Source organism: Protopterus annectens, chromosome 4.part1 (genome assembly GCF_019279795.1).
Source record: "Protopterus annectens isolate FY-2018-M chromosome 4.part1, PAN1.0, whole genome shotgun sequence".
Lineage (NCBI taxonomy): Eukaryota > Metazoa > Chordata > Ceratodontiformes > Protopteridae > Protopterus > Protopterus annectens.
This window is the reverse complement of record NC_056734.1, coordinates 766781976-766809217: the sequence shown is the minus strand read 5'-3', so window position 1 is coordinate 766809217 and position 27242 is coordinate 766781976. Positions and strand designations below refer to the sequence as shown.

At 40.8% G+C, this 27242-nt stretch overlaps 1 protein-coding gene across 1 annotated transcript in view; it reads left to right on the top strand.

Moving 5' to 3' along the window:
* MME (membrane metalloendopeptidase) overlaps window positions 1-27242 on the top strand; it is a 1194620-nt gene that overhangs the window by 478827 nt on the left and 688551 nt on the right. The window contains exons 4-6 of the mRNA XM_044070514.1: window positions 9024-9104; window positions 9218-9313; window positions 9426-9544. Of these exons, the coding sequence (XP_043926449.1) occupies window positions 9024-9104; window positions 9218-9313; window positions 9426-9544 (296 nt within the window). The remainder of the gene's footprint in view (window positions 1-9023; window positions 9105-9217; window positions 9314-9425; window positions 9545-27242) is intronic.

Below are 27242 nucleotides of genomic sequence, written 5' to 3'. Positions count from 1 at the left end.
GGTATATTGCCACTATTAAGGTCAAAAGTTCTTGCATGTCTCAAGAACGACACCAGAAATACTTGCATGGTGACAATACAAGTCTGAAATGGCAATGTAGCTTTGTTTGTGGATGTGGTATGCTGGTTTTGGTGTACTCCCATACTGTACTTATAACTGAAAATAGAAAAATGTTGCATGACAGATTTCGTATTCTCTGAGATGCATTTAGTGTAGCAATGTGTTAGTTTTTAGTGGATATTCAAATCATGCTTATACAAATTTACTGATTAAACATAGTGATCTTGCATGTTTTATAAGTCACTTTTTCCTGTGGATGTACCCTTTAATATTTCATGCTTTTGCCCCTAGGTCCCTAGCATTATATAGCAGGGTACAGGTAGGGTAGATGGACTTGGCACAGAGTCCCTTCATTTAAAGGTAATTTTTGAGAGTTTTCTGGAAAAATTGTTGTAAAAGGACTTGTCTAGGCAAAGTGGCAAATGAAGTCCCTAAATCCCCCATGCAGAAGTCTTCTCCCTTTGCCAAAGTACTTCCATGCAACCTGTAATACCTTTTATGTTTACTTCTGATAAGATAAACTTATTTTGCAATTGATATATGTCAACACTATCTCATTCAACATGTATCCTTAAGTTTAGAAATTCACTATTTCAATGCTCATTTTAACATATTCAAGGCCATGAGATAGTTGGGACATATAAAATCTTTCAGTAGGCATAAGAAAAGAGAAGTGTTTATGAATGGCATGCCAATCCATTTCAAGATATACACATGCAGTCCTACAGGTAGTTTGATGGACTTCTAGTTTATTTACATCAAGTACTTAGAATATAACAGGAAAATGAACCACCAGGTAATTACCTATGTGGGCAAAGGGACGGCTTGCACACACTGCATGGAAGACATCCCAGCCAAGAGTGGAACCTGAGCATCAAGAACTACTTGTAACAATGTGTCTTATATAGATTAATGTCCACTATAGCTTGGAGGTAGTATTTAGCGCAATACAAGTACATCGGTAGAGAACTATGACTCGTAGTCAAATGCATAATGACTGTCAATGGGCTATGGAGTTAAAAATGCAATCAGCAGTGTGTGAAGTATATACACGCACACACATATATATATTTCATACTTTGCTATGGTTTTTAATTGCTCTGTTACATGTCATGTGAGTTGTGATGTTTCTTAAAATGCAGCTTCCTGGTAACTTTTGAAAACAGCAGTTTGTTGCACTTCCTTAAAAAGGACTCTTAAGTAAGAAAATACATTTTGTTTAAAGCTTCAGTGGACATAGATATTGTGAAGATAACATAAAGGAACCACTGTTAATGTAATCAAACCTTTGAGATGTTTTATTAATTGATTGCTAACCATAATGGTGCAGTCCTAATTGGTCACATAATTCTATCTTGAAATCAGACACAATGTTGATGGATATATTCCTTTTTATAGTACCTGACCAAGTCTGAAATAAAACTTTGCTTACTTCCCAGGTCTATATTAGAACACCGAATGTTCAAAATTTCGAGTGGTCTAATATCGATCCATTTTCAGTGAACACTGAAATTATCGAAGAAACAGAAAAACAAATTTTTTCGTAGGGAAAGAATTCGGTTGTCCGTTTCTGTTGCTTCAGTATTTTCAGCACTGTGGTGGAAAGTTACGGGTTGGGTTCAGGTAAGTGTGCAATTGCGTGGTTGTGAGGGTTAGGGCGGGTTAGGCGAGTTAAGGCGCGGGTCAGGTAAGTGTGCGATTGTGTGGACGTGAGGGTTAGGGCGGGGTAGGTGAGTTAGGGTTAGGGCGCTGGTGAAGTGACTGTGCGATAGTGACGTACCTTAGGGTTATGGTTTGGGTTAAGGTAAGTGGATAGTTAGTGGTATATGTATAGTTTAGTGTAGGGTTAGGTGTAAGAGTTTAGGTGCATGTGTGTGGATTGCTGTTTATTTGGTGTGCTTGTGTTGTGTGTATGTGTTTTGGAACAGCAAATTTTTTCCCTAGGAAAAAATTTGCTGTTCTGTATGTTGGATGTTTTAAATTTTCGATTCATAGGGTTCGATATTAGAACACTCTAAATTTTGAAAGTTCGGTGTTCTAATATAGACCCTACTTCCCTACCCTTAAGTGAGAATAATCTGGATGAGATGTCAGCTCAACTTGAATTGCAACTCATTACTCAATTTTTATTGAGAATCACAGCTAACACATTTTCTATTCATGGACAGTCCATCAGTTTTTTTTTTTAATTTTCTATATGGTAGTGTAACTATAGATTTAAGTTGGAAAAAGGTATGGATCTGAAGCTACCACACTTGGGAGACCCTCTCCCTCCCCCTGCAGAAAGTGCGGTTTCTTTGTTTCTTGTACAGCTAAATCTTTATCGGGTTTATTTCAAATGGGTGAAGCTTTGACTGCTTCCATCTTGACATGATGTAGTGGAAACGAATTTGTATCAAACCAAGTATAGTGTCTCAGTTGTGTATATGTTTTTATATATTAAATGACTGCAAGACGGTGATTTTTGCATTGAACCTTGCATTGAACATTGAAAAGTAAAGCTTGCAGCTGTCTGACATTTTGCTTGAAATGCCTCAAATTGTTTTTGCTTGAAATACATTAAACAAACTATTATACTGTTCTTGTCAGGAATTGCTGAAGAACAACTATTTTAATGTATATTTTCTGTCATTACAGTTCTTAGTGACATATATTAATGATTATGCATTGTGTTTGTGTGTCTGGAAACAAATGAAGGTTTTTGAGCTACACACTGAAGAATGTTGAAAGATTCTTCCTCTTGAGTATTAAGCAATAACCCACGTCTGGGTGTGGGTAATAGGTTCATAAGTTGGTACTAGGCTATTGGCCCTAGGGCCTATACAAGCCTAGCCATAACAATTCCCTGGATATTTCTTCCCATGATATTTACTTCCCTGGACCCATGTCTAGCAGGGTGACTGACGTGATCACCGGTGTGAATTTCCTATCTCGCATCCAATCATCAAGGTTCCTTTTGAAGAGGGCCAAGGAGGTGCTCTGCTTGACATGTATGGGCAGTCTGTTCCAGAGTATGGGGAGCCCTTTGGTCAGGAACCTATCCCTCCTGCATGTTTTGTTCATTGTGATGACAAGGTTTAGATCCCTGGAGCATGTGGCTCTGAGGGATTGGGATTTCTTTAAGTGGAGCATGTCCAACAGCTCAGGGTTTGACACGGCCTTGTATGTTAAGCAAAGATCGCCTCTGAGTAGACAGTACTCAACAGAGTATAGCTGGAGTTTTTTTAGAGCATAGGGCATCTGCTTTAGGCCTGTGATTCTTTTAGTGAGGTATTTCTGCGGCCTTTCCAGCTGTTGCAGATGTCTTGTGAGGTACATACCAAACACGGAGTTGTACTCGATAAATGGTTTAATGATGGATGAGTACAGTGGGACAATGACCTCCTTTTTTCTGGATGAAAAGCCCTTAGTAATCAGGTGTGCCACATAGAAAGATTTCCTGACTGTTATCGAAGGTGGGACGACTGTCCACCTGTGTCCCTAAGTCTCTTATCACACTTTCGGTGTTTGGTGTACTGTCACCTATGTGGTAATTCATGGGTACATGCTTTTTTCCCAAAGGGGATAACTATACATTTCTTGGCATTAAGCTTGAGCCCATGGCTCTGACACCAAGCATCTGTTTCTGTAAGGCCCTTTTGTAGGATATCCACATCATTTGGGGATTCACTAATGGCTCCCAGTTTACAGTCATCTGCAAATTTTGTTAGCCAGAGTCCCTTAGTGCTGGCCTGTACTTCAGAGACATAGATGCCAAACAATAGCTGTCCCAGGACTGAACAATGAGGTACACCACTTGTCACTTGTCTGGAGCTGGATTTGGAGGCAGCTACTTTTACATTCTGGGTTCTGTCAGTAAGCCAGTTAGCAACCCATCGAGTGATGTAGGGATTTATGCCCAGCTTGGCAAGTTTATCTATGATTCCAGAGTGGGGGATGGTGTCGAAGGCCTTGGTGAGGTCCAGATAGGCTGTGTGGACCACCTTACCCTCATCCACAGCTCTGGAGACTGATTCAAAGAAGTCATTCAGGTTCAGGCGACAAGATCGGCCCTTCATGAACCCAAACTGGGTGGGGTCCAGTGTTTGAAGGTTGCCAATGTCTTTGTTTATAAGTTCCATGATGCATTCCATGGCCTTGCAGACCAGGGTCATCAGACTGATGGGATGGTAGTTCCCTGGATCCAAGGTGGATTCCCCCCTTGTGGAGTGGGATAACTGTAGCTGTGCACCACTCAGTGGGCACGAACCCTGAGGTGAGGCTGTGATTAAACATGACACTTAGGTGAGGTGCCAGTTCATTTTGTAGTTCATGCAGTACACAGCCCAGGATGTAATCTGGTCCCATGGATGCTGTATTCTTAGCTTTGGAGAGTGTGGTTTCTAACTGTGTGGCCATGATTACCAGAATATGACAATCTTTTGGAATTGAGATGGGCCCTTTAGGGAGTGAGAGGGGGTGAATTTGGCACTAAATCGATCTGCCAGGATATTGGCAATATCCTTGGGATCAGTATATTTAATGCCATTCTGTTGTTGCACAGAGCAGATCTGAGCATTGCCATTTAGATTCTTGACATAACTATAGAATGCCTTGTGGTTGTCTTTGGAATCTTTGGCAATTTTATTTTCGTAACTAGCTTTGGAGGATTTTATGAGGGATCTCAGCTTCTTACTGAGGCTGGTTAAGGGAGTTTCTTCCTCCTGTTGTATAGTTTGTTTATGGCAGGGGGACCACCAGATTGGCTTCCTTTTCTTGGAGGAGAGCGTCTTGGTTCTATTTGAGATGGCACAATTCATGCACGAGTGGATATGCTTGGACAGTGCCTTCGTTTAGGATTCAACAGTTGAATTTTCAGCTCCCGTCTGCATGGGTGTCATTAAGTTTGTCACTTCTGATTTGAGTAGCATGAAGTTGGCTTTGGAGAAGTTTTTTACGGAGGTTTCCTTACTGGGGGGTGGTGGTGGGATGTGGATGTCAAGAGTGATTTGCTTATGATCAGACCTGACCAATGAGGGGGTGACCACTGGTGTGGAGCATCTATCTCCCATGTTGGTAATGACAAGGTCTAAGATATTGGAACCCCTGGTGGGACAATGGATTAGTTGATCCAGGGCATTGGAATTTATGAATTCCAAGAACCATTGGGAAAAGGGGTTGGTACCCCAGTAGTTTTCTCAGTTAATGGCAGGGTAGTTGAAATCACCCGATATTAGTGTGTTTGGTTGTATCTTAATATTTTCCAGTATGCTTTGAAAGGTGTAGTGAGAATCTTGGTGCATGGTGGGGGGTCTGTAGCAAGCTACAATTTGGATTGCAGTCTTACCTAGTGTTAGTTGCACCTGGAGAATTTCAGATGCATTGTGTTGGGCAACTAGCATGGAGGTGTGAATATCCTTGGTGAATATGGACACTCTTCACCTTTAATGTTTCGGACTTGGTTTTCTGGCCGAAAAGTGTGGTAGTTGTAGCCTGGTATTGCAGGGGTGCTCTCTGGATCCTTGAACCAGGTTTCAGTTACTGCACAGATATCCATGCCTAACATTTTTAGGAGTGCCTCGAGAGAGTGCATTTTGAGGTTTAGACTTCTAGCATTGAGAAGCATTACCTTCAGATTTTGCATGCTTGTATCTGTTACGGTGGTGGTTTTGTCCTTTGAACCTTGCCTAAAAAAGACACTATAGGGGTGGCAAGAGCTTTAGCCAGTAACCTGAATCCCAGGATTGACAGGTGCAGACCATCTCTGGCAAAGCATCATGGTTTGTCGATCATGTCATTCCAGGCAGACAGATACTGGATCCCCTTTGAATGACACCAGAAGCTTAGCCAATTGTTGAAGTCAATCATTTTGTCCTTATACTGTGATATAATTCTGGGCGAAGGCAGGATGCTACTCAGGGCTAGGGTCATACCTGCCTGGGACACATGATCTGAGAGCTCTTCCATGTCTCTCTTCATGTAGTCCAGGGAGGTATGTCTGGAGTAATTCACTCCAACATGGGCAACGACAGAGTCGTATTTGTACTTGCTGTGGAGTGACTTGAGTGCATGCATTATGTGGCGGATCCTGGCACCCGACAGGCAGCTGACTGTAATTTTCTCCTTGTTCAGCCTGGCGAGTGGGACATCAGTGTGCCTGACTATAGAGTCACCTATGAATAAAGTGTTTGGTACGTTGTCTTACCTTAAGGGCTGTTGTTGGGTGGCACACTGGTGTTGTGAGCTATGTGTCACTTTGGTTGTGACTGGTGTTTTTGTGTTTCAGCTTTGGAGGTCCTTGTTGCTTGGACAGGTTAATGTTAAGGGCCTCTGCATATGTGGGTTTAGTGTTGGTATGTGTGGGTGTTGATGGTGTGGGTTTTGAAGGGCTATGTGTTGCTTGAGGTGTAGTGCAAGTGTTAACCTTCTCCTCTTGACTGTTTAGCACAATCTTGGCTGAGAGAGCTTTGCTTCCAGTTTGGCTATGTAAGTGCATTTCTCACAGGTTGTAGTGTTGGGTGGTAGGAGGAGAGGATTGTCTGTGTACATGAGGCACTTGCTGTGTTGCCCCAGTATGCCCAGATTCACCAGATGGACAGGAGAAATCACTTGAAGCTGACCCTTGGACATGCCCATTTAGGTGCTTTTTTTTTTTTTTTTGTAAAGTACAAGAGCTATTTTCCCTTACCTTTGCAAGGTACTTTGCAATTATAGGCTGTTTAGTGCCTGCGATTAATTTCTCCTTATTAACAAGGAGAGTTGAGTACTTGTATCAGTTTAAGGCTTCCTAGTGCTTTCCAGCAGGTTCTAGAGCATGTGCTAGTCGTGGGGATTCAGATTTTTGTGCTACTACTGAGAAACCAGCTAGTTCTAAGGGAAAATTTGAAGAGCAGACTTGCAGGAACCTGGAATAGTTTAACCGTAGCCCCATGGTGCTGTTTTGCAAAAAATGAGCAAACACATGCGTTTTTAAGCCAGAAAGTTGAAAGGGATAGAAATCATGCAAAAAGGCTAATAAAATTACAATTTCAGAGCTGGAAATCACTCTAGTGTTAGGCAGTACAACGCTCACCACTCCCACTGGTAAGTAGTAGGACTTCCCTCTACCACAGCAAAGTCTGGATAGCTCTGATCACAGAAAATAAAGTCCTGAAACCAGCAAAGCCTGGTATCTGGACTATACTAGCTAGGAAAGGTGGGAAACGAGCAAACAAGATAGTATATTTTTGTTTTTTTTTATGGTTAAAACAGGCTAAATAATGCTGTAAATAAACACAGAAAAGGTTACACACTTGAGAGTGTGTAACCCTAAACAGTAGTTTGGTCATGAGGGTGAAGCCCGAGTGACCAAACAAAGACAACCATGGGTAAATCTAGAATTGCCCACACCCAGATGTGGGTTATTGCTATTATACAATGACATTATTTAAGAAAAAAATACTTACTTTTCTTAAATAATGCCTTTGTATAATACCTGCGAGGTGCCCTTCTGCAGTTTTCCGCTATCCCGGGGCTTTTTCTGATGTACTGCGCATGCTTAGGCTTACGCAGTACATCAGAGCTGTGTAGAGGAAGCAATTGAGAAAGGAAGATCTCCGTTGCTTTTTTTAAAGCTGTCTCGCTATGTTAAAAGAGTTTAACATAGCAAGATATCTTTAAAAAAAGCAACGGAGAAAGGAAAATCTCCGTTGATTTTTTTTTTTTTTTAAGGATATCCCACAATGTTAAACGTATAACATAGTGAGATGACAGCAATGGAGATCTTCTGTTCCCCGTTGCTACCTTACACAAACAAAAAAAATCAAGACTTGTACAAAGTCTGGGCGACCGGACCTTTTTGCATTCGTATATGTCGGATTTACAACGGGCATGCTGGTTGGGCTGGCCAGTCAGCGTGCACATTTTGGAATACTGATCGGCAGTCGTATAATATAGAATAATGTATTAGCATGTGCATTAAAGAGTTGAAATTTGTTCATTGCTGGAAACCATTTAAAAAATAATGTAAATAAACATGTTTACTGAAATGCAATTGTACAATCAGAGGATGATAAAATATATAGATATACTTAAGCTATAATTAATGCACTCTCACACTGAGCTTGTGTGATAAATCATTACATTATATGTAAAATGTGGGATTCTGAAAGACTTATTCTAAGCTGTTTTGAGAGATGTCAGGGTACGATTGCTTTGGAGACAGGATTTACAAAAAAAGGAACTTGTGCTACTGGAATAAGGCTTTCAGGATCCCAGCCAACAAGTTATTTTAATTTGTTATAAACGTGTATGGTTTCAAAACAACTTAATTTGGTAAAATATTATATGGCTTTGATGGGTTGCTTGTATAAACTTCATGTTATTGCCACTTTCTATGCCCAATAACAAATAAATAAAATAAGTTTAAATGACTTTTATCATGCAGTCAAGGCTGCATGTCAATTTGAAATGAGCTTAATTTTGCTTTGTGAATCTATACCTGCACACTAGTATTTTCCAGTTAGATTATTTTGATCAGAGGTCCTAGATAATATTAAAAAATCTTTACGAATGATTTCTAGCTGTCATAAATACTCATATTCTGACCTTTTCCAGAATATGGTGGTAAATAGTTGTTTTTGTTTTCCGTTAGTACATGCATTTAACATGGACTTCGATCTGCTCATGCCATGTAATCTTTCTTCCATGACATATTTATTTTGATTTCCTTAGGAGCAGGATAGAGAGATTTGGCCTAGTGTGTTAAAAGAGCTATATAACTAATGCATTTGTGTAGCTTATGCTTTTGTGAGAACAGAATAACTTGGTTCATTTCAATGTCCAGATTAGTATTAATACCACCACCAAGGAATATCACACTTTCATGCAACCTTAAAATATTTTCCTCAAACATTAGGCATGCTTGTTCATGCAAACTTTTACAATGTCTTTAAAATATACATTTTGACAATGAATAATTGTACTTCCCTTACATTATGTTGTAGGAGTGTTGGAAAAACCTGATTCTTCTGACATTGCTGCATTGAAGAAAGTGAAAACCTTGTACAGATCCTGTGTCAATGAAAGTAAGGTTATATTTGATGTCAAATGAGATCTGTAGCACAAGAAGCATTTTTTTCTTTTCTCGGAGTACACTATATTTGCTATGATTAACTCAAAATATATTTATTTAATACAGCTGCCATTGAAAGCAAAGGTGGAATGCCATTGATTAATGAACTACAAGCTATGTTTGAATGGCCTTTGGCAACAACAAACTGGGAAAGAGACTATGGTACTGTATTATTCTACACTTAAATTATAAACATTAAAAGTTGACATTCAAAACATTTCAGGGAAGACTATCCAAAACTGATTATATACATTTTTTGTTTCTGGTTATGTAGGAGATTTATGGACAGCTGAGCAATCCATAGCAAAGCTGTATACATCGTATGCGAGGCAAATTATTGTAAGCTTTTATGTTGGGACCGATGACAAAGATTCCAATTCGCATATTATCCATGTAAGTATTTAACATTTAATATATCAGTTTATGTGAATGTAGGTAGCATAAATTTTACTGCTTGAAGAATGCTTGTATCATTTATGGACACATCCCTACTTAAAGTGCAACTACATAGATTTTATTTATTGTTTTATTACCTCTGTTAAAGACTTTTTTTTTCTTTTCTTGGGACTGCAGTTTATAACTTCACATTTCAAAATTTCTATTTTTTAAATATTTTAAAAGTGGAAGAGGAAATATTCTTATTAACTGTTTATGACATGAGATGTTAATATATATTTAAGCAATATTCCACTACTGTGCATGTGTTTTAGGATTTAGCCACTTTTGGTGTAATTACCCATGACTGTGCATGGGTACATCAGAATTTACCCACAGTTGGTGTAATAATCCAAGACTCTGAAGGGGTATATTGGGATTTATCCACTGTTGGTATAATAATCATGATTTACCCACAGTCCGTATAATAATCTATAACTGTGCATGGGTATATCAGGATTGGTGTGGTTTGATCATGATGGCAAAGCCCAAGTAAATGAATAAAACAAACTATGGGTAAATCTTGATATACCTGCAAACGGGAATGGAATATTGCTTTTATACAATAACATTATATAACAAAGAAATTGCTTACCTTTCCTAAATGTATTTGTATAAGGAAACTTCAGATGTTCTTCATTCCACATTGCTGCAGTCCTAACCATTGGGTAGTCCGCTGTCCAGTCGGCCCGAATACCAAAGTATATGGCTGACGTCGGTCAAGGCGCATTAGACTGACGTCAGGACGTCAGGGTACTAATGCGCATGACCGACGTCATATCCTCAGTCTTTTTTGCCGCATGGTCCGATGCAGAAGCAGTTTTGCGAGTGCAGGTTGGCGTTCTGAAATTTTCTGAAGTCGGAGTTTCAGACCGAATGAAAGTTGGCTAAGTACCCCGTTGGGCAATATTTTGTTTTTTCTTGCCTCAGTATTTAACCGGATGTCAGAAAAAGTGAATAACTGTATTTCTTGTGGGAAACAGATACCTCATAGGGATTACCATACCTTGTGTATACCTTGTTTAGGGCCTGAGCACGACGTTCTTGGATGCCGCTCTTGTGCTAGATTTAACAAACGCACTATTAAGAGAAGGTTAGACTGTGCCAGGTTAGTTTTTGGGAAGCGTTGTAATTATAAAATGCCGCCGGATGCTCCGGCGCCCGCTAGATGGCCAAAAAGCGCAAGGACAAAGCAGCAAAGCCTAGAGTGGAAGAACCGCAGTCCCGGACGTCGGTTCTTTAGAAGGCTCAGTGGAGCCGGAGGTTTTGCCAGGAGTTTCTTTGGAGTCTCAGGGAGAGACTTTACTGTTACAGGATGTGTCCTCTCAGGAGGTAGGCCAGGCTGAAGGGGCTTCTCAGGTGGCTGTTCTTCCCTCTCTTCCTAAGGTGGTTAGAGCCTCCCCTTCTGTTTCCAAGGCTTCTTTGAGAGGCAGGCCAGGTTTAACTTCAGTGGGGGTTTCTCCTAGCTCTTCAGGATCTTTGCCTAAGAAACATATGCTTAAAATGGCAGAGGATTTGATTACTATGATTAGAGGTTCTATGCCCCCTCCTGATAAGAGGCCTAGGGTGGAGCCGGAGTTTGAGAGTTTGGAGCAGTGTTCGGAGGCTTCTGAGTCTTCGGCTGAGACTTGCAGGAGTATCCTCCTTATTCTGATTCTGATGTGGATGATTCTACTCCTTCAGCTTCTCCTCCTGAGGATTTTTCATTTTCAGAGACTCTGCATTCCATGAGGGAGCATTTTAAATGGGAAGGTCAAGATTTCTCTGATTCCAGGAAGAGGCTTAGGGAATTCTTGTTTTTACCCCAGCATAGGCCTTTAGCTATACCTCCTGTTCTGAATGTGGTGGAAGATGTTTTTGCAGAGGCTTCCCTGAACCCTGATTCTTTGCCTCCTGCCCCAGTTAAACCGGATAGGTACTATAGGGTGCCTGAAGCTCATAAGTATCTTTTAAGAGTCCTCGGGCAGACCCGAAACTGTTTCTCAGGGGCCTAAAGGTGTTAAGGCTTCTGTTGTTAAAAATCCTGTTCCTCCTGATAAAGAGGCAAGGGCTTTGGATAGATGGGGAAAGAAAGTGTATACTTCTTCCACTTTAGCCATGAGGGCGTTGAATTGCCAGTTTCACATGTTAAAATATCAAAATTATCTCCTTTCACAATTGAAGTCTAAGGTGGATGCTCTGGCGGAAGGTATTGAGTGTAAAGAGTTGCAGGATTTAGTTCATGTGTCTGAACAGGTGGGTAAGCATTCTTTGCAATGTGGTTTTGATGCTGTGCAGGCCTCCTCGAGGGTGGCTGCCACTGGTTCTGTTCTTCGTAGGCACGCCTGGTTGAGGGATCAGAATTTAGCTGAGCATGTTAAGACAAGGATTTTGGATGCTCCTTTACAGTCTGACGTGTTGTTTGGTTCGCCTGTGGAAGCAGTTTTAAAGAAAATGGAGGACAAGGCTAAGTCTATGCAAACTGTTAAAGATTTTTTGCAAGTGCAGCCTCCAAGTTTAGTAGAAATTGGCCTACTAAGGGATGGACATATCCTGCTTATGATTCCCAGTCTAGGGGTAGGTCTAGACGTGGTAGGGGCAGAGCTCAAGGTTCTTTTAGGCCTAGAACAGGGAGTTCACCTGCTCAGACTTCTGGTGAGGGCAGGGGTCAGTCCTTTCGTAAACAGACCCAATGACCTGCCTTTTCAGCTGCCAGTACATTCTCGTCTGGCAGCACCTTTGGGAGGACGGCTGGCTCTTTTCAAAGAAAATTGGGATTTAATTACCCAAGACAGATGGGTTTTGGATATCATTCACCACGGTTACAGGTTTTATTTCCATACCTTGCCTCCTTTCAAAGGCATGCCAGACATTCCTCCTCTGCAAAGAAAAGAGGCTCACAAGCAAATTTCTCTGTTACTCCAAATAGGGGCCATTCAGCCAGTCCCTGTGCCAGAAAGGGGCCTAGGATTTTATTCTCGCCTGTTCCTAGTACCAAAGAAGGGCGACACGTGGAGACCAATTTTGGATTTATCTATCCTCAACACTTATCTGGACATTCCCAAGTTCAAAATGTTGACGTTACAACAGCTTTTACCTCTGCTGGGCAAAGATCACTGGATGGTAACTTTAGATCTCAAGGAGGCTTACCTTCATGTGCCTATCAGACTAAGTTGCAGGAAGTATCTGCGTTTTCGAGCTGGAAATTCCCATTATCAGTTCTCTGCATTGCCCTTTGGCTTATCTACTGCCCAGAGTATTCACAAAGGTTCTGGCTCCAGTGATAGCTTACTTCAGGCTAAAAGGAATTCAAATCTATCCTTACTTGGACGACTGCCTGATTCTGGCTCAAGAAAAGGACGACCTTTTACAGCATTTGGAATATGTGATAGCAGTGCTAAGATGCCTAGGGTATTCTGTGAACGAAATAAAGTCCAGTCTAGTACCCTCTCAAGACATGTGCTTTCTGGGTGTGAGACTGAATACAGCAGCCCAGATGGCCTTTTTAACCCCGGACAAACAAAAGAATCTTTCCATTTACTTCCATCAACTATCTCTTCAGTCCGGGCTGACTGCAAGGACAGTCCTTCAAGCCTTAGGGTTCATGGCATCTTGTATTCTGGTGCTTCCCAATGCCAAACTGCATATGAGGAAGCTGCAATGGTATCTCAAAAATGTATGGACACAGCACTGCCAAGATTTGGACACTGTCATTCAAATAATACCTTGCATTCAACAGGAATTTTTGTGGTGGGCTCAGGAATGTCACCTAAACAAGGGACTCTCTGTGACCCGGCCAGAGGCGAGTCAAATTCTAACGACAGATGCCTCAGACATTGCTTGGGGAGCTCATCTAAATGGAAAGTGGATAGAAGACAAGTGGCCTGCCAGACTACAGCATCTACATATCAACATGGAGATGTTAGCAGTCCAGTTTCCATTAATGGCTTTCAAGGAGTTACTTCTTCCAGGGCAGGTGTTGATTCTAACAGACAACACAACTGTCATGTGGTACATCAACAAACAAGGGGGAACACATTCTTACCCGTTGTGCAGGCAAGCAATGATTTTATGGGAGACTGCGCTCAGCTTGCAACTAACTCTTCAGGCAAGGTTTCTGCCGGGAGCACAGAACTCCTTAGCAGATGTGTTAAGCAGACAAATCATGGATCCCCACGAGTGGAAACTGGATCTTCATGTATTTCGAAATTGACAGTGTCATGGGGAACTCCAGACATAGATCTGTTCGCTTCTCCACTAAACCACCAGCTGCCAAAGTTTTGCACAAAGAGGTTTCATCACACAGCTTGGAAAGTGGATGCTCTTTCTTTCAGTTGGAAAAATCTTCATGTGTATGCCTTTCCACCTCTGCCTCTTCTCCCAAAGGTGCTCCTAAAGGTCAGACAAGACAAGCCAAGGATGATTTTAATAGCTCCAGATTGGCCTCGGCAACACTGGTACCCATTACTGAGGAGTCTGGTAAGGAAGCCTCCATGGCCTTTACCTTTGATTCCACACCTGTTGTCTCAGAGGGACGGTCACCTGCTCAATGTCAAGCTTCACTCTCTTCATCTAACAGCCTGGCATATTCTGTTTTGAAACACAGCAGGTCTCAACTTCCTCAACAAGTTTTAAATGTGATTATGGAAGCCAGAAGACCTAGCACAAGGAAAGTGTACGCAGAAAAATGGAAGAGAGTTTTATTTTGGAGTGCAGCAAAGAATTTGGAGATTTCTGAGCCTAATTTGAGTGTGGCTCTTCAATATCTTACTGAGTTATTGGACAAAGGTTTGTCTTTCTCTTCCATTAAGATTCATGCTGCAGCAATTTCAGCTCACTATGATTGTGACCCACCATTGTTTTCGCATCCTTTGTTCAAGCAATTTCTTAGAGGGGCAAAGAATATAAGACCCCCACGTAAAGCTCCTACTCCTGCTTGGGATCTCAATTTTGTGTTGGAGAAACTTACTCTACAACCTTTTGAGCCTCAAGGCTACTCCTGAATTGAAATACTTGTCATGGAACACTGCTCTTTTGTTGGCCATTACTTCTGCAAGAAGGGTTTCTGAATTGCAGGCCCTTATGGCGGTAGAGCCTTTTGATTTTCCATAAGGATAGGGTATCATTACGTACTAATCCTTCTTTTATGCCTAAGGTGGTTTCTAGTGTGGCTTTAAACCAAACTATTCATTTGCCTACTTTCTATGCAGATCCCCAAAATAAGGGGGAAAAGATTATGCACACTTTAGATGTACACAGGCAGTTGCGTTATTATTTAAGCAGGACTAAGGATTTTAGGCAGTCTCAGCAGTTGTTTGTTTCTTTTGCTTTGAGTTCTCAGGGCAAGCCTGTGTCAAAACAAACTATTTCTAAGTGGATTGGGTTTTGCATTGCATTTTGTTATTCCCATCATGGCAAGGAGATTCCAGCTGGGATTAGGCCTCATTCCACTAGGGCTACTGCCACTTCAACAGCATTTCTAAGGGGAGTGGCAACTAAGGATATTTTGGAGGCAGCTACTTGGAGTTCAGTGCATACTTTCTCTAAGCATTACCACCTTCCTCTCTACTCTAAATCTAGGGCTGGTTTTGCCACAGCTATTTTGCAAGGCATGTTGACAGCTCCTGCTTCCTTATGATTTGCCAACCTCCCTTACCTCTGCTTTGGGATTCTACCCAATGGTTAGGACTGCAGCAATGTGGAATGAAGAACATAGTACAGTTTTGTACCTACCATAAATGTAGATGTTCGAGGATCCACATTGCTGCAGTCCAATTTACCCTCCCTCCTTCCCCTCTGTGTTTAGGGGTGGTTGTGTGGGTGAGGTTATACTCTTGTAATTTTGTATATATTGTACATATTTTTGGTGCAGGAGTGTTTGGTGTTTTTGGTTTTGGCCTTGTCTTTTAGGGTCTTCTGACATCTGGGGCAAGAAAAGACTGAGGATATGATGTCGGTCATGCGCATTAGTACCCTGACGTCCTGACGTCAGTCTAATGCGCCTTGACCGACGTCAGCCATATACTTTGGTATTCGGGCCGACTGGACAGCGGACTACCCAATGGTTAGGACTGCAGCAATGTGGATCCTCGAACATCTACATTTATGGTAGGTACAAAACTGTACTTTTTCTTCCATATTCTTCTTTGTTTACTGATATACTGCTCATGTATATGGAACAAGCCAAGGAGTAAAGACACTTTCCGCTGATTATTTGTTAATGTTTAGTTAGGAGTTTACAAGTTACAGAGGAGAAATACAAGGAAAATTGTGTATGACTCTGGGCTTTTTTCTAGTTTTGCAGAACATACCTGATATTTCTCATATTTTGCCATAAGCATGGTGCTTCTGTGGCTGCACGTTTGATTTACAGTGGTCGGGCTGTCCAATTAGCGTACTTATTTTTGAATAACAATGAACAGTCATTGTATAAATGTTTATATAGAATGTATCTATATGTATGGCCTATACTGAAAAGGGGTATACTGAAAGTCAAAATACAGAATATGCAATTTTAAAATGTCGAAATGGTGAAATGCTAACTTGCTGAAATCAAAATACATACTCCTCTACATTTGTAAAGAGGAGTTACCCCCCCTCCCTTTTACAGGACTCATTACAGAACTTGTTTCAGCATTTAATTCACATGAGAATAATAATTGTTTGTTGACTGGCTGTATACTAGCCCACTGTACATATATAATATATAGGTCCACAGGTAAGTAGTAGGCTGCCCTTGACATTTTAAGCATAGCCCATTCCTCTTCTGGTGCTTGAATTAATCTATCCAGTTTGGTTTTTGGTTAACTTTAAATATCCCATATTTAATAATTATGTATTAATTACCCTTAGTGAGAATAACTGGGATCATACCCTATATAATTTCAGAGGACCCGTGCATGGGATAAAGCATTTAGGAGCTATCTCTGTTAGTAAAGCGGGGGACAGTCCTGGGGTACATTTACTGTTACCAGCACAAAGATTCAAGTTGCACTTAAATATGGACAGGGATGAGGTATGTTTTATGTGGATAGAAAGCCTGTTTTAGAGCAATGGTATCCTCTGTGTGATGTACCTGTCTCTCCAAACTCTTGCAGAGATTCAGATCCCTAGACTGAGTACTTCAGATGCTATTTGACTTGCTGATGTGCAATAGTTCCATCAATACTGGGTCAGAAGATGCCTTGTATGTCAGACACAGGTCATTTCTTAGCAGTCTATAGGGTACCAACTGTAGTGACAAGAGCTTTAAGTTACTCAGTGTGTGACCTATTGTTTAGGCATTGTATCCTTTTAGTAAGGTACCTCTGAAGGCATTCCAGTTGCTGCATGTGTCTCGACAGATACATGCCAAAGATGACACTTTTCTCTCACTGGCCAAATGAGGGCTGAGTAAAGCGCATCCACCCAAACATATTTATGAGATGTAGACAACACACTAAAAAAAAAACTCCTTCAGACAAAATGTCTGAAAGCTAATTTCACTGAAAGACATTGCAGTTGAAGTTAAAATAACTGAAACATGATATTTAAAAATACCTAAGGCAAAAGTATTCAAAAGCCCTTTTTTTGCAGGGGCAGCCTCCTTGTAGCCTTCAACCCCATCTTTACTTAAATATACTAACAACATAGTCACACAACTGTTTAGAAAAGTAATAATGCCATACGCAGGCAGTCATTGGCAATGCACATATTCAAACCAGATTAACAGCGATGATGTACAGGTCACCTCAAAAATCAGGAAAACTTCTTGATACTGTTTAAATAGTGTGTATTTGTGCATACTGATATTGTGCGAAAAGTCACTGCCCTACCACATTAAAAGGAATTACAGTGGAAACAAAGTGTGGGAAGTTGAAATGTTATCAAGTCATGGCAAAATATTGAATTATATGCAGTGTGAAGCTTAGGACTAGAGCTGAGAGCTACAATAACAGGGAAGCTAAGAGATCACGCCTGGATAACTGGATGGGGAACAGAAAATACACCCCTGGGATTCCACCGGTGTCCCTGGTTGACAGTGGCATAGGTTGCTGACTTGTTGGAACATGGGCTAAATTCTTGCTTAGGCTTGTAACGGCCTCAGGGCCAATAGCCTAGTAACTTCCTATGATCACTTTGTAACTACTGTTACCACAAATAAATAAATGGCAATCCAGAAAATGGGGAAAAAAGAAGAAAAAAGTAATTGAAGCATAGCTCGTAACGGTCTGATTTAGCAATATGTCTTATTTTGCCTTGTATTTCTGCCAGTAATGTGTTTGATCTGGTAAATGACTGTAATGGCCAGTGAATCAGTAATGCTAGACAATAAGGAAGCAATAACGCACTTCAGGGTATGTGTGTTTTTGGAGGAAATCTCACCCACATAGGGGTGTTGTATTGACTGAGGATGTAGACATGGGGGGGCATTATTTCCCCACTAACACACTCTGGAAGGCATTATTACACTTAGAGAATGGGCCCTTTAATTGTGTTGTATTTTTTTTTGTTTTGTTTTTAATACTGCATGCTTTTTATATTTTTGATGTGAAATAGTTCCTTGGCCAAATGTTTTAAATTAGCTGTTGCATCAGTAATTGTTGGGGGAGTATTTAATATCCAAAATATCAGCTAAGTAAGTATTGAATATCTACACAGATGATATAACAGTTGGGAAAATGGTTAAAAGTCTTTGTCTGCCATGCACAAGGTACAAGGTTGAATTCTGACTTCTGGCCAAAGTGTGTTTGGAGTTTGCATGATGTTCTTGTATCTCTGTTGGGTTTCTCCCATCTCTAAAAAACATGTTGAGTGTTTCCATCTTAAACTCGCCAAAGAATGGAGATGTAGGCAACAGCACAGACTCTACATGGTGCCCTATAGGGGGAAGAGTTGTATCGATCAACCGCTTTATGCATAAACTGTGATGCACATTATCCTCAAAAAAGGAGAACACAGATAGCAGTGCCATGGTAGGGCTAGTCACTGTATGGCTGTAGGTGATTCAGTATTGTTGACTAATGTCACCAAATGAATATGGGTGTTTGCCAGTGATAAATGGGTTAAGGACCCAGGCTAAGCTGACCTACATCATGTTAATGATGGGAGGGGTATATCCACTGCTGTTAGCCAGTGTGTGCCTACCATAAGTTCCAGCATCCCTGGGTCACTAAGGTACTGGTTGGTTGATGTCCAGTTGTCCAGCTTGAGTTACTTGGGATAGCTCTTTTGAGTGAAGGCTGGATGTAAAACCAATCAACCTGCCAAACATGAACTATGAATTGCTACACTCAATGTAGGTTCACGTACAGGTTGGAGCTTGGCAGTAGATGACATGAAGGTGAGGAGGAGGCTGGACATTCATAGGTGTTTACTAGGCTAATGACCACAAGGGCCTTTTTAAGCCTAGCCATGCATCCCAAATCTCTGACAAGCTCTGATACCCTTGATAAGTGTAAGCATGGGCCTGGGAGATGAACCATTTACAGGCTACTTGTTTGCATTAGAGACATAGGTGACAAACCAGAGATACATTTCTGTTTTCCCATCCAATTGTCCAAGCTGCACTTGGATTAGGGAGGAACTCTGCTTCACATTGGATGGGGAGCCTGTTCCATAGACTGGGTAGTATCTGGGATAAAAGAAAAGAAATCCGCTGCTGCACCATAAAGGGCTATCCTCCAGTCATACACCAACCAAACCAAATCTGCCACCAGGAACCCAGCGATGAAATCCAGCCACTAGAGGATTCAAATTGTATTTAATTCAATAAAAATCACAAAGATCACGAACAGTCACAGACATAGTAAAAACAGGTGATTTCTTTCCTTTCTTTTCTTTTGTTACAAGTGGTGAAGAGTGACGAGGTGTTTGGTGTTTCTTAGTATCTGGGATACATACCTATCTCTCCAGCAGGTTCTATTTATATCACAGGTAAGGTTTAAGTCTTTAGAATGGGTAATTCTGGTTCTGTTTGTTTTGTGGATATGCAGGAGGTCCATCAGAGTGGGGTCTGAAAATGCCCTGTATGCCAGGCATAGATCTCCCCTCAAAAGCCTGTAGGTGACAGAATACAGTGATAGGGCACTGAGGCAGTCTGCATAGGACATATTACTTACACCTTGTATTATTTTAGTGAGGAACCTCTGTGGGCGTTCCAGTTTTTTGATATGCCTGGTTAGGTACATACCAAAGGGGGCACTGTACTCAATGATAGGTCTGATGAATGCTGAATACAGTGGAACAATGACTTCCTTGGACTTAGATATCATACCTTTGTTTATAAGTTGTGTAACATAGAATGATTTCCTCACCATCGTAGACACGTGATGATCAACGGCTAGATTACTATCTATGTGTGTCCCTATGTCTCTTGACTGCTGGGTCAACTCTAAGGGGTGTGTTGTCAATATAATAGTTACCAGGGATGGATGACTTCCCAAAGGATACTATTATGCATTTCTTGGCATTTACTTTTAGTCCATGGCTCTGACACCAGTTTTTTGTCTGTGTCAGCCCCTCCTGGAGAACATTTGTGCAAGTGTGAGCTTCCGTGACAGCTCCTAATTTGCAATTATCTTCAATTTTAATCAGACTCTGATGATGCCTTGTAAGGTGAAAGCGCTAAGTCTGTAATAAATTCGTGTGGCTGTGGATTATTCTGGTGTCCTGCCTTTGGATTGTTTTATCTTGGACAGTGCTGGAGTTTTCAACCTTCGTTGTGCAGTGGCCGTGAATTTATTTGTTATCTGCTTGTGCCCTTATTTTGGGACTATTTTGTCTGACACCTCCACCTTTAGTCTTTGTCTGTGAGGTAGCTGGTCTAAATGTGGTCTAAATGTGTGGAAGGCATTATAAGCCTGCACTCTTGGTGTGCTGTCCGTGACTTTAAACCATGTTTCTGACACCACACAGATATCGGCATTCTCCAGGTTAAAGATAGCTTCCAAGGATTGGAGTTTTTGTTTAGGCTTCTAGCATTGAAAAAAACAAGTCTCAACAGTAACCAAGAAAAAACAGCAGTTTTCTGTAGAATGTCACCAAGCACAATAGATTCCACCACAGTTAAAAACGAAGTGCAGAACACAGTTTATCCACCACAGTTAAAGCATTGATCTAGCATTGAGCAGTAATACCTTTTTTCCTTTGGATTTGATTTGCTATGTCAGAAGTACTTTTAGTTTGGCATTGCCTAAAAAAGGCCTATGAGGGAAGACAATGTTTTAGCTAATACTCAAAAGCCTAGAGGGAAGAGGTGCCAGACCATCCCTGGCAACGCAGAGTGGTCTGTTGACCATCTCCTTCCATGCTGACAGATATTGCACCCCCTTAGAATGACACCAGAAACTAAGCCAATTATTAAAGTCAATCATCTTTTGTTCCTATTTTGGCATTATCCATGGAGAAGGTAAAATGCTGCTAAATGCTAGGCTCATACCAGCCTGTGACACACATTCCAAGAGCTCTATGATGTTTCTCTTCATATAATCTAGGGAGGTACATCTCTGATCATTTACTGCCACATGGACTATGACTGAGTTATATTGGTACTTGTGATCCAATTACCTGAGTGCATGTGTAATGTGGTGGATCCTTGCCCCTGATAAGCAACTGACTGTAACTTTCTACTTAACTCAACCTGGTGAGAGGGAAATCAGTGTGCCACTCAATGGAGTCTCCAATGACTAGAATGTTGAATTGTGTGGTGACTTGCCTTATGGGCTTAGAGGTAGAGGCTCCATGAGATGTAGCTCTGTGTGTTGATAGGAGTGTTGTTTTGAAAGAGTGCGTTTGGGGCTGCTGAGGGTATTTCTTATGTGTACTTTGTCTAGGAGATATTTGTGGTTTAGGAAGGTTAAATGTAAGTGCCTCAGTATATGTGGGTCTATATGTCTACTTTGAATTGTGCATGATGGGTGCAGCATGTGTACTACTGACAAACATTTTGACAATGGAAGTAGTTTTACATGAGAGCTTTGCCTCCAGTGATGTGTAAATACATGTCTCACATACCGTGTCAGTTTGAGAATTAACTGGTAGCCAGTAAACATCCGGCAATTTCTACAAAATTACTTTTAGTAAAAATAATTACTTTTTGGTACATATATCATATCATGCCCAACATCTTTATCATATCTATTGCGACTTTAGTTGCATTGATGTTTGCTCTCATCTGTTCTCCCATCATTCCCTGCACCCTGGTGGTTTTCATCTGTACCACTTCCTGTAGTCAGGTACCCTCTCATTGTATCGATAACTGCACACACTGCTTAAGGTGTAGTTTATGATAGTATTACCAGTGCCCAGTATAGTGGAAGCATTACCATTTTGTCCTGGGACCTGTCCCACTGAGCATACACCACATAATAATTTGGGATTAAGCTGCTCTCATTTCAGTGTGTTCCTTGATGTGTAGATCACCTCTTTTAATACTGCACCTTAGCCTCAGAAATCCTGGCCTAAAGTATTTTGAATTTTTTTGTAGTGGACCTCACCTGATACCTGTACGCATGCTTTATCAGCCTTTCCAAATCCTCCCTTCCATCCTACACTGCTGCCTATAAATCTTGCTTCCCCCAGTTATATCAGAAGTAAACACACTTGAGTACTACACCCAGGACCAACCCGTGCAATAGTCCACTAGTTAATTTCCATATCCCTGATGCTGTTTCTTTCACCAAAACCCTCTGTCCTACACTGTGTCTTTCCCACACTGGCTCTTACTTTCTGTACTTCTGTCATGTGTCTGCACCCATTTTATACACAACCTTACCCCTTCCAGTTTAATTTCTGCATGTGATGTATCTCATCTTTTTCCCATGCCTGCTGACCCTTTCTGCGCCTTTCTATGTTCATTCCTCCCAGTGCCTGTGTGCCCCTCCCTGATCACTTTTCACTTGCTTTCATTGATCTGAATGCTGCTTAGCCATCCGCTGTTCATAGTTTCATAGGTATATACTAAGCTAACAGCCACCAGAGTCTTTATAAGTATAGAAAAAAATAAAACTCATTTGTGTTCCTTTGTATCATGAGCATTTATTAGGAGGGGTTTGTTAGGAAGTTTGTAGAGGTTATGTGGGGGATATGTTAGTTTGGGTATTAGTCTGCCTATGTCTATTAGAAACATGGGAGACAGACCTGGGGTGAATTTCTGTTTTCCCATCCATTGGTTCAGGTTATGCTTAAATAGGGTTGGAGATGGACTCTGCTTCAGATGGATGGGGAGCCTGTTCCAGCGCATATGGATCCTCTGAAACGCACATCTTTAGCTGTCTGTCTGCTTCACCAACATGTCTTATGTCTTGGCTGTAGTGGTTTTGATGCCCTTCATTTTACAGATGTGCAAAAGGTCCTTCAGGGCTGGATTTGAGGATGCCTTGTATGCCAGTTGTAGATCTTCTTTCAGTAGAAGATAGAAATATAGAGATGGGGCTTTAAGTCAGTTTGTATAGGATAATGTGTTTATACCCTGGATTCTCCTGGTAAGTAACCTTTGCTGCATATATCTAGACATGTACGTGTCGAAGGGGACATTGTACTGAATGATTAATCTGATAAGGGCTGAATTAGGTGCTACTATGACTTCCTTGAATACGAGTCCTTGGCCACATATTGGTTAAGGGCCAGATTACTGTCTGCATATGTTCCCCGATCCCTGACTATTGGGCCAACTCCTGGGGTGTCATGAAGTAATTAGCTGGGTGACTGTTTTCCCAAAAAGCAATGTAAGGCATTTCTTGGCACTGAGTTCTAGTCCGTTACTTTGTCACCAATAATTTGTTTGTGTTTGACCTTATTGTAAGATATATGTGTCATGGAATGAATCTATGATAGCTCCCAATTTGCAGTCATCTGCAAACTTGATCAGCCAAAGGCCCTCGACTTGACATTAGCCTTTACCGCTGAGATGTAGATGCCTAATAGTCATGGTCCCAGCACAGAGCCTTGACGTACTCTGCTGGTGACCATTCTCCTGGTGAAGGGTGGTATTACCAATCCTGACTTCCTAGTCTGTGGGCTAGCTGGCAGTCCACTGAGTTATGTAGGGATTTGTATTCAGTTCAGCGAGTTTGTCAACTATGCCCGAGTGAAATATTGTACTGAATGCATTAGCCATGTCTAGGTAGAAGGTATGCACCATTTTCCCCTCATCCATTGCTTTGGTGATGATCTCAAAGATGTCCATCAGATTTAGCAGGCTTGACCTTCCCTTAAAAAAGCAAGACTGGGTTGGGTCCAATGCCTGAAGGTTGTCTGTTTTTGTTGATCATTTCCATGATAATTCATTTCATAGCTTTGCAGACTAATAGGTTTGTAGTTTCCAAAGTCAGTTGATGGTCCACCTTTGTGAAGTGAGATAATGGTTGCAGTCTTTCAGTCTCGTGGTACAAATTCTGTTTTGATGCTATACTTGAATAGTGACTCAAGTGGTCACGATAGATTGCGCTTCTAGCTAGTTATGTAGCATCCCAGGAAACTGTCATGGCGCATTAAGGCTGTGTTTTTGGCCTTAGCGACTGCCTCCATGACCTGCTTTCTTTTCAGAGTTTGAGAGGTTATGTTGATAGGTATTTCAGGGGGGAGGCAAGGGGGGAGTGGGGGTGTGAACCTGAAGCTGAATTTGTCAGCCAGCAAATTTGCTATGTCACTGTGTTCAGTGAAGGTGGCACCATTGACCAGCAGTTTAGCACAATGGAGTGCGTTGCCTTTGAGGTATTAGGCATCCATGTAGAAGCCTATGGGGCTATATTGACCTTATGATTTACCTTTTGGGACTTAATTAGTTATGTTAGTTTCCTGTCTAGTTTAATTGGAGAGCTCCTATCATTACGGGAGTCACTCTTCTTGATTTTAGCATTAACCCTATTTAGGTTAAGATTCCACCAGTGTTGTTTGTTATTCAGAGATTGTTCTAGACTTATTTCTAGTAGGTACAGCACCCGCTGTATAGCCATTTACATGGTTATAAAATGCTTTGTGAACAATTAATTCCATGTAGGTTGCTGTGAACTCGAGAATGGGGGGAGGGGGGGGGTTGAATTTTGACATATCACTTAAAAGGATGCAGTTTTCTTTGAATAGTTCCTAACAGTTAGAGAGCTTTCTGGGGTTACTGAGTTGATTTTTCAGGGGAGGCACCTCTCTGGTCTGACCTTACCAATGAGGATATGACACTAGAAGGTACACCTCTTTCCATTATTGGTGAGTACCATGTCCAGTAAGTTTAAACCTCTGATATGTGCAGTATCTGTTCAAGGGTATTTGGGTTAATTAAGTCCAGGAATCATTCTGCCTGAGAGTAAGAGGGAGGGTATGTTTCCTATTCTATAGAGTGATAGTCGTTTTCTCATCACTAGAATATCTGGTTTAATGGCGAGTGTCTCCAGTAGGTCCAGGCATGAACTATGAAATTTTAGGGACATACAGGGTGACCTATACTTGCTAGGATATAGTGTGAGACTTTGGCTAAGGGTGATTTGCATGTAGATAAATTCCAAGGCATCATCCTGTTTAATCAATGTAGAGTTAAGCTTGTTGCTAATATAAACTGAGACCCCTGCACCTTTTTTCCCCGTCTGTGTAACTGTTGGTCTAAATGTGTGGAAGGCATTGATACCTTGCACTGACTAGTAGTTTCTGTGAATTTAAACCAAGTCTTGATAATGGCACAGATGTCTATATCCTCTAGAGTGAGCTTGTATGGTATGGAGTTTCTTCTTTAGGCTTCTAGCATTGAGCAGTAACACCTTTAAGTTTCTTTACATTGGCAAAGTATTTCCAGTGTGGCTTATTGACTTCTTGTGTATAAAAGTGGGAAACGAGATACATCTGGGGGGGGGTGGTCTCATATGGTCAGTGGCCAGCTCTGCTACCTTAAGGATAAGAGACAAAAAATCCCACCTGCTGCAGTTTCACTTTTTAACTGGAAACTTGGAGAAGTGAAGTGCTGTATGACTGTGAGCACTAGCAGACATCTTGCATGCATGCAGTACTGCGTGCTGGTCTCCAGGGCAAATTAAGAGGACTGCAGAGCATGAAACAAAAAACAAGCTATGATGGGGCCAGTGTGTGATGTGAGGGTAATGTAATATCCTGCTGGTTTTCTTCAATGGAGAAGGAAGCTTTAACCTCAGGACATAAAAGATATGGAGGAGAATATAGGGAACAAAACCAGCCAATCATATCTGTCTCCCATATGTGTGTGTGTGTATGTGTGTGCAGGGGGGGGGTGAGAGACTATTACAAGCACCAGGTAGGAATTTACCAAATGTATCTCGGTTGACCTACTGAGCAACTTCTAGTCAAGCAGCAAGTCAGTAGATAATGAAGCGTAAAAGACCATGATTTGTGTATTCCTGTTCCTGGCTATGGCAAATGAAGACGGTATGCATTACCAGTTCATTTTTGGGACAAAAGTTCACAATGCTTTAAAAACTATCACACCTAACACAGTTAATATCTAATTTTGCCCAGACACACACACAAATATTTTTTTTTGCTTAAGACGTCTTACCAGAAGTTTAGAAATGGAACATTAAAAATGAGAAATTTAACACGTATATAGTATAGCATGCATAAAAGGAAATGTTACTGCATCGACATCTATGTATGTGTTTGTGTGTGTATATAGATTGTGTGTGTATATATATATATATATATATATATATATATATATATATATATATGTAGGTAAGTCTAGGACTATTCGGTGAAAAGACATTTCACTGAAACACATTTCACTGAAAGTTATATATGGCCTTTTCCCCACTGTAGTGCGACCTTGGAGTTAGTATGTATGTATAGTAAGGGGGGTGGGGGACGTAGCCCCCCGCATAGTTTGGATATATATTATGTTCAGAAAAGAGTAATTTATTGGAATTGCCAGTATCCGTGTATATAGTTCAAAATTTTTAGCTATATATATATATATATATATATATATATATATATATATATATCAATCATAATATTTAAATATTTTATTTGCCTCCCACCCCCCACCCCCCTTAGTATATATAGAAACTCCAGGATTGTACTACAGTGAGGAAAAGGCCATATATAACTTTCAGGGAAATGTTAATCACCAAAGGAGAAATGTGCCAAAACCACAAAACCTGAACCACACTTAAAGAAAATGGCACAGAGAGTCTAAAAACTATATAAAACGGCCACACAATGAAGCCCGAAGGAAGCTCACTTTAATGCACACTTAACGCTGCAAATACCAGTACGTTTTTTTTCTTAACAAAAGACTTCTTCAGACAGTATGATACAAAGTAAGCCAACCTTTCTTATATATCCCTTCCCTGAACACTCATCCAATCAACTCTTTAATACAATTAAACACAATACTTAAAAGTTAATATCAGTTCTTAAAAATTAATGATAAAATCCTTTAAAAATAAAGATAAAAAAAAAAACAATTAAGTCCACATCCATGAATTTGCTTCAATGCAAACTTATATAATAAATATGCTTAAAAAGTGTAAAAAACTTCATAAATATATTAAATAAATGTGCATTATGATGTTCCATAGAAAAATATACTAAATACTCCATCTGGTGGCCAAAATAATTATTACAATTTAGTTGCTCTGAGTTTCAAAACTGGGGCTAAACAAATAAAATCATTTAATCCATAGTTCTTGTTGGCTTCTAATTTGAGTTGCCAAAACAATTCACGATACTCAATTGT